Source organism: Lipotes vexillifer, unplaced genomic scaffold (assembly GCF_000442215.2).
Source record: "Lipotes vexillifer unplaced genomic scaffold, Lipotes_vexillifer_v1.1 scaffold1442, whole genome shotgun sequence".
NCBI lineage: Eukaryota > Metazoa > Chordata > Mammalia > Artiodactyla > Lipotidae > Lipotes > Lipotes vexillifer.
This window is the reverse complement of record NW_006797379.1, coordinates 314,089-322,624: the sequence shown is the minus strand read 5'-3', so window position 1 is coordinate 322,624 and position 8,536 is coordinate 314,089. Positions and strand designations below refer to the sequence as shown.

The 8,536-nt window shown below is 36.4% G+C and overlaps 1 protein-coding gene across 3 annotated transcripts in view; it reads left to right on the top strand.

Moving 5' to 3' along the window:
• The window catches only part of CNKSR2 (connector enhancer of kinase suppressor of Ras 2), a 258,846-nt gene that overhangs the window by 52,026 nt on the left and 198,284 nt on the right, over nucleotides 1-8,536 (top strand). For all 3 annotated transcript variants that reach the window (XM_007469301.1, XM_007469302.1, XM_007469303.1), the window contains exon 2: nucleotides 1,221-1,384. In XM_007469301.1, the coding sequence (XP_007469363.1) occupies nucleotides 1,221-1,384 (164 nt within the window). The remainder of the gene's footprint in view (nucleotides 1-1,220; nucleotides 1,385-8,536) is intronic.

Here is an 8,536-nt window from a genome sequence, read left to right as displayed (position 1 = left end):
GAGTGATGTGCATATTCCAATGGGAGGTGAAAGAAAGGTAGTATAGAGAGACTGCAGGGTAACTCAAGTTACTTCAAGAAAGTTTGAAAAGACAATAAGGACATGTGTGGCCTGGTACTAAACTATCCTATCAGGAACCAGGTGGCTTTTAGGAGTGTCTCTTTTCTTATCTCAGTGGCTACATAATTTCTGTTATGGGACTTTGCTTCCCTTTGCACAATTGTAACCTCGTCTTTGCTTTCTCTACTTGCTTATAATTTCTGCTCTGTCATAATTTCAACTGGATCGTTGCCCATTATGGCCTTTCGTCTCCCTTCTTGACATAGAATCAAGACCTTTTAGATTTCGTGATTGCCTCATTTTCTTGGTATTCCTTACTTAAAAATGTGGAGAGAAGTAATCTTGTTAGTCCGGTTCATCATTTATATCAGGTCATTTCAGAGGTGATTGAAGCCACCCAATCTGTAGCCTGGCCAATCACTTATGAAGTGCCCTGAGTAATCTTGAAAAATGTATCCACTGTGGATTTCCATTTTTGGATCTGGGTAAATTCCAAATGATGGTGGATTAAGGAGTGCATTATAGGTGAGGAAATAAAGGTGTAAGGGGTTTGGCTCTGAAGGGAGTAACAGACTGGTGGCGAACACAGGATCAAGGAAATAAAGGAAAGGTTTTTGTTTTGTTTTATTTTGTTTTTTTAAGATGGCAGAGGTTTGAACAAAGGAGTCAATAAGAAGGAAATGGTTGAAATAGAGCATTTAATTTTTTAATTGTTCAAGCAGTGTTAAGGTGGCAGAAGATTCCAGAGCAGAGGAAGATTGATTAGCCTTGTATAGAAAGAAGGGTACCTCTCCCTCTGAAAGAAGAAAGGAGGAGTGGGGTGCAGATAAATTTGGAAGTAGGAGAACCTGCCCATTAGCACATTTTGAGAAACAGGCAACGAAGAGAACTGCTGAGAAGAGAGGTAAAGACTTGCAGTAGCTGCTGAGGAAAATTCAAATAGGAGCCTAACAGCTGGGATATGAGGAAGTGATTTTTTTCCCCAAGTGAAGCCCATATATAGGTTGAGGAAAGGTGGATGATTGAACTAGTCTAGAGCTGAAATGGACTTAACTTGTGACTGGGTAGGAGTTAATGCTTGTTTTATTTATTTTTTTTAATTTGTTTGGTTCAACTGTCTTTTTTTCTTCATTCTGGTCTTCCGTATTTTTCTTTTGCAGGTCTTGATGACTGTTTGCAGCAGTATATTAAGAACTTTGAGAGGGAGAAGATCAGTGGAGACCAGCTGCTGCGCATTACACATCAGGAACTAGAGGATCTGGGGGTCAGCCGCATCGGCCATCAGGAACTGATCTTGGAAGCGGTTGACCTTCTGTGTGCCCTGGTAAGGACATCATAAAACTGGTGGGAAGGGAAACTTTGCTTTTCTTTCCTTTAAAAATTTTTTCCTTAAAATTTTTTTGTTTCTTCTCCTTCAAGCAGAAAAAAAATCCCCTAATTATCAGCCAACTGGATTTGGTGATATTTTCCTCCTTCATTGAATTTGATGTACTATGCAGTACCAAATTACAAATTAAAGGGGCTTATTAACTCAATTGGTGACATTTTATTTAACTACTTGAAAAACTACTTGAAAACTCACCAAGGGAGCTTTCACAGAAGCATTTGGCATGTACGATTGCATACAATCAGTTATAAAGTTCATTTCCTTCTAAAAGTTGTGCTTTAGTATCCCAAATATTAAGTAATCCTATTTTAGAAAAACCATCCTTAAAATAATTAAATTATTTTAGTGTTCTTTGTGTATACATCAATGAAAATTGAATATTGTACATTATATGTCTACTTTTGTGTGTTAAAAGAGCAGTGCCTAGTCAGACAAGAGAAATCAATGTGAAAAGAATCCTGCAAGATTCTGATAGTACATTAGATATTCTGAGAGGAACATAGACTTTTTTTCCCATGTTAGGTAAGATGACACTAACATGACTGGGGCTAGAGCCACAGTGAAAAAGAACATGAGTCTTATAATAATATGGGATTGAAATTTGACTCAGTCAGTTACTGTCATTTGTGTGCAAGTCATTTTACCGTAGCCTTAGTTCTTTTTTAAAAAACAGAGGTAATATCAACTACCTCTTGGTATTGGTGTGAAAAGCAAAGGAGATAGTGTTTGAATAGTGCCTAGTTCTGTGCCTGGCACACAGTAGGCATTCACTAAGTAGTCACTGTTATTAAGATGATGATGATTAATAATAAATGTGTAGATAATTAAACGTACTTCAGGAATCAGTACAGTCAGCACTGTGTGTGACAGATGTAACTTCTAGTTCCTGCCATCTTAAAAAGCCTAGTGGGGGGAGAGTGACATATAAATAATCACAACATTATAGTATAATTACTAAAATAAAACTATGAGCTGAGTATTAGGGGCACAGAAGTTTTGACTAAGATAAATGGGTTCATATTGCAAAAGAGGTGATCTTTAACACCCTAGTGGAGGACGAGCATGTGTTCTTAGAGGTGGAGGAACAGAGGGAAGGAGTTTCCAGGTAGATAAAAGAGCACTTACGCAGGCACACAGAATAAGGAGCATGCCTGGTGTGTATGAAAAATGATAAGCTATTTTCCCACCAAAAATAAATGGGAAATAGTGGCCTAAAATTAGGCTTTAAAAGATAGAATAGGGCCAGACTGTAAAGTACCTTAATATCCTGATAAGAGGTGAGTACTTCTTCATCTGGGCACTGGAGGACTATGCAAGAATGATCAAATACTTGCTTTAAAAAGGGAACTGATGGTAGTGAAAAGGGTGGAGTGGACTGGACATAGAGTGAAGACAGGGGAACAATTAGGAGATGTTTAAAATAATCTACTTAGGCTATGAGTAGGGCTTAAACTAAGGATGTGCAACAGGAATACAGAAGATCTGGTGACTAGGAGTGGTGAGTGAGATAAAGGAAGTTGAGGAAGATTCCATCTTATTAGCTGCAGAGATAGAGCAGAAGATCTTCCAATAATGAAGATAGGCAATAGCAGCAAGAATAGATTTAGGTGGGAATATAAATTGAGTTTTGGATTTGTTGAATTTGAGGCATCTCTGTGTTATCCAGAAAGAAATACTCATCAGACAATTGAATTTATGAATTTAGAGCTAAGAAGTGGCTGAAGATAGAGATTTGGGAGTCTCAAGTATATAGGGATTGAATCCATAGATAGACAGATCACCCAGGAAGGGCCTGTAGAATATAAAGAACAAAGGACACAACTTGACACTCCAGCTGGGAAGGAAGAAGGGTAGCCTTCAGAGGAGACTTATGGAGTAGTCAGAGAAGCATGAAGACAACTATGAAAGAGTTGTCACAAAAGCAATGGGAACTGTTATTTTCATTAAGAAACACCAATAATGTCATCAAATTTCACTAAAAGCCAATAGAATAAGCAAGGGGAAAAGAACTGATTGAAAATAGTTTTTAAAGAATCTGAAACCAGATTGGTTGAATAGTACCTCCCACTTACACATTTCAGTCTTACCTTAATTGTCCTTTCCTCAGAGATATTCCCTTATCACTCCCTCACCCTGGCCTGGTCTAAAATTGGCCCCCCACTCTTCCTCTCTTTCTTAACCCTCATCTCATTTCGTAATTATATACTTGTGTGTGTATTTATTAGTTTAATGTCTGTTTCTTCTGCTGGACCACAAGCTATGTGTGAAAAGTGACATTGCTTATTGAACACCTAGTGTGTAGCACAAATGCCTGGCAATAGTAGATGCTGAATAAACATTTTTTGAAAGTGGTGATGAAAGAGACTTGACATATTTTTCACATGATAATTTGGGGATCTTCTTGTTTCCTTATTCCTGAGATAAAAGAAATTAATTCAGACCAGAGCATGCACTTGCACTCTCCCTTATCTGAATCAGATTGCAGAAATCATGCCTGAAATAAAAGCTAGTACTCAGGGTAAGGTAAGAGTCCACAGTGTTTTTGCATACTGGTCTCCAAATATGAGTCAAAATCGCTATGAAGGTACAATATAAGTGGCTTGGAGATGGGTATCTGACCTAGAAGTCCCCTATTTGCCACATCTTCTATAATAGTAAAGTTGAGTATGTCACAGCTTGAAGTCTAGAGTGTATGTGTCATAAGCAGGGCTTCTCTTAGATGAACCACTCACATGCTGAGAAGGAAGTAAGATTGGTGATTACGGTACTACCTACAGATAGTCTAGACCTGTAGACTTTGGAGTTTGGCCTGGGATAAGCTCTGCTGACCTAGACTTACTTAAAAGGATGGTATCAGAGATACAGACCACTGCTGTGCAGTTCTGGGTTTAAGCAGCATAGTGTTGCATCATTTTCTTGGGAAAAAAATAAATCAAAACATTAAATTCATTCTTTCTATGTTTATTCTCCAAGGATGTCAAATATTAAACTTCCTTTTCACTGCTTCCTAATGGCTATACATCAACATGTTAAAAGTGCACATATCTTACAGTTTATGCACCAGATGTTTTCCAGTGAATATAAAGCAAATTTCCGAGCAGTGAATTCTGATTTACTTCTACATGCCATGATAAAATCAGGAGGTGACATCCCTCTTCAGCAAGCTGAGCATCAGGAGTTGTGCTGTCGGCAATGGGGAACTATGTTTTGTCTCTTCAAAACTGTAATGTCTCTACTGACTCTTCTGCTTTTTCCTACATCTACTGTATTTATTTCTTCTTTTAACAATTATATATTCATGCTCATACAGTGCTACCACAGGGAATACAAAGATTAAAAAGGCATAGTCTGTGCTCTTAAGATGTATACAGTCCAGTAAAGACAACAGTCATTAAAAGATAATATAGATTTTTTTTACAAATCCCAGGGGAGTGCAGAAGGAGATGGTGAACACTACTGCGGGATCCAGGAACTGTAAGTGGGATTTGCATTGGGACTTGCAGGATGCGTAGATGTTTGCCAGATAAAAAAGTTGGAGAAAAGTTATCTAGGCAGAAAAAATATGTGTAAAGACAGAATTGTGAAAGAGTATGCAGTGATCAGAGAAAAATAAGAATTTTGATTTAGCTGCTGCAGAGTGGGAAGTGATGGGAAGAATGTCACCTCACACTTTGTATCACATTATATAATTCTTTGCTTAGGTTTTTTGGTCCTTGATATGCTTTCTGCCTAGTGATTAGCAAGTAGAGGATATTAAATTAATGTTATCTTACTGAATGAAGTTATCTGCCTTTCTCCAGAGAACTGTAATTTTTTTCTCTTGCCGACACAGCCTCAGACTCTGAAGTTTCTGTTCCTAAAATAAGGAAGACACAGAAAAATTACCAAATTCCTTTGTTTTTCTTGAGCAGTGGAATATTTTCATCTGCCTTGTCTTGAAATTAGTCCTGATGGGGAATAAATGTTATGGCAGCTGTTGAAAATCAAAGGTTTATTTAGTAACTTGTTCATTCATGCAACATATATTTATTAAGCACCAAGTGTACTGTTTGTACCATGTTATCCTAGAAAGAAATAAGCTTTTCATGATTTGGAGTTATATTAACTCTTTCAAGCTGTTATGCTACCATTTGGTGTGCTTCAATAGAGAGCACCTTGTATTAACTAAAATAGTAAAGCATAAATAAAATACATATAGTTTAATGTATAGCCTTTAATTTATGTTTTGATAGTGCACCTTTTATTGAGAAGTACAAGTGAATCATTAATGACAGGATAAGAACTGTTTGCATTTCATTCTTCATATACTTTTCATGTAATAGGTATTTTGCAGGAAAAATTTGATGCCTGCCATTGCTAGGATTTGTTTCCTTGCAACATAATTGCCTGGTTCATTCATCTCAAAATAATTCATTTCTAAAAAAAATTCATTAAAGCAATCTTTTTAGGACTCACACATATTTATAAAGCAAAGTATTATACAACCTAAACACCTGCTACATGATGCATTCAAATTAAGAGCTCTGAATAAAATAGCATTGACATTGTAAAATACATGGTGCCAGTATTTCCAGTTAAGTGTTTAGTGAGAATTTGCCACTAGTGAGGGAGCCAGCTCGATTTTCTCAAATGTTGTTTCTTTCTTTCATGTGTTTTTGCATGCGTATAACTGAGAGAAGAACAGTAGAAACTTAGCATCAGTTCCTTAAGATTAGACTGGCTATGTTGAATCAGTGTGGAGTCACACCTGGTTCCTGGCATGAATGTTACTGGCCACATAGGTAACATATAGGATAAAGAAAATCGCTAAGGGCCTCCCTGGTGGCGCAGTGGTTGAGAGTCCACCTGCCTATGCAGGGGATATGGGTTCGTGCCCCGGTCCGGGAGGATCCCACATGCCGCGGAGCGGCTGGGCCCGTGAGCCATGGCCGCTGAGCTTGCGCGTCCGGCAACGGGAAAAGCCATGACAGTGAGAGGCCCACATATCGCAAAAAAAAAAGAAAAAAGAAAATCGCTAAGTACATTTCATGTCCAAGCTTTTGTTTACTTGATGTAGTCCTTTCTGTACCAATAGTAATGCCTAGTTGTCCCATGCATATCCAGTAAAATGCAAGTCTGTAGTGAATAAACCTGCATTTTTAAAAAGTTGAGACAGTACTTCTCATCTGCATACCTTTGGCCAAAAGCAAAGGGGTGCTTCATATACTTGTTGCTTCTTTACATGGTAGGTAGGGGAGTGTGATTTACTGGTGACTTAGTCAGTCACAGCAAACCATCCACTTTCATGAAGGAAAAAGCAAAAAGATATCTGTGTTGTCAGTAATTGATTTTGAGCTACTTAGAACTGAGAACTGTGATGATGAAAATTAACTTGAGAGATCAACTAATCCATCTCTTTTGTTCAAATAGTATCACACAGACACTATTATATACAGAGAAGCTTCTAACCTATTTTTGTACTCTTCTAGAATTCTTAAATGCTTTTGAATTATTGAGTTAACTAGTTATATTTGTTAACTGGAATAAGTTTTAAGAATTTCCTTCTCCATCCTCTACTATGCATTTTTTGTCTCTTCTCGCTACTGGATTCCTCTGTGGCCTGTATTTTCTACCTGAAATTCCTCCATATAGGATATTTCTTTAGTAGGCTTCCAAGTTAGGAGACCTCAGGGTATCTTACCAGGTTTTGTCGAGAAGATTTTTCTATTCTCTAATTCTTGAGTTGTATTTTTTTTAATGTAATGCTATCTTAAATTTTGGAATCTTCAAAGTATTTTTACTTTGCCTTCAGATTTTTATTTATGAGAAGATCTGTATTCTTTTAAAATCATTTTTACCTTTTCTAATAAAGTATTTGAGATGGTAATATAAGAAGAGATAATTTAAATGAATCTTTTGTCGGGGCTAATGGCTACGGAGTGCAAGTTATGTTACCAGGTTGATTGATTAGGTTCCTCACTAATAAACTATTTAAATTTGAGTTTCTCTGAGAAATTTTTATAATTTGTTTGTAAACAAATATTTTCTTATTAAAATCATTAATACGCAAAAATGAAAAAGGCAGACAGTGTTGTACTTAAGGGAAAATGCTTTAACACAGGGAAAAACTTCTGAAAATACTTTCAAGTACTTCAGAAGTATCATTTTCAGTTTAGTTGATATAAGTTATCTAGTCATTATCTAGTCATTAGAGAATATCTCTTATAAGAGGATACATGCTGGATAAAATCTCCTAAATCTTTCACAAATAATCCATGCTCAGATGCAATAGAATTTGAATAGAATGTTGTTTTATTTGTGTAAACCAAACCTTTTAACTTGAGAGACTATTGCAATTCAAATTTAGCGGTGAATATATAATATACTATGTTTTTTAAAAAACAAATCCATGGCTCCAAAACAGTGTTCTTTTAGTAAAAATGTAAGTTGTCAGCAAAGAACAATCAGATTTTTATCACTATTAAATCTTTAGTGGTAACATACATAACTTGCTATTAATGTTTATGTATCCAAATCTTCCTCTACGCCCTCCTTTTTTCTCCTCTAAGTTATTTCTTTTCTTAAATAGAAAAAATAAACCTAAATTTCATATAAACTAGCTACCCAGTGATTGTTGACAATATAGCTAAATTCATTGTGCCATTTTCTTCCCTTTTTCATTTCCCCCAGTATTTTCTTCCATTTTGTTTCACTTGTTTCTATTACCCTGCTCGAACAGGAATAGATCATTGGTGCTAAGGAGTGGGAGTAGAGGTATTTCCTCACAGGTGGCCTGGGGACTTGTAGTCCCATTCTCATTTCTGTCTACTCTAAGCTCTGAGCTCTAAGCAAATCAAAATATCTCCCTGTGTCTCACTTTACTTAACTGTAAAGGAGGGGATAAATCAAACTTAGAATTTATTTGGGCCTCAGAGGCTATCTAACATTCTTTGGGTTTTATGCTTTTCTGTAAGTTAATAATACTTTTAATTTTACCCATGACAGTAACGTACATGCTGCTAAGTACTTTGATCAAGGTCATCCTCTGATCAGGTTAACAACTCACAATTATCTGTTTTAAAATTAATTGTGACTTGTGAAATCTTTCCC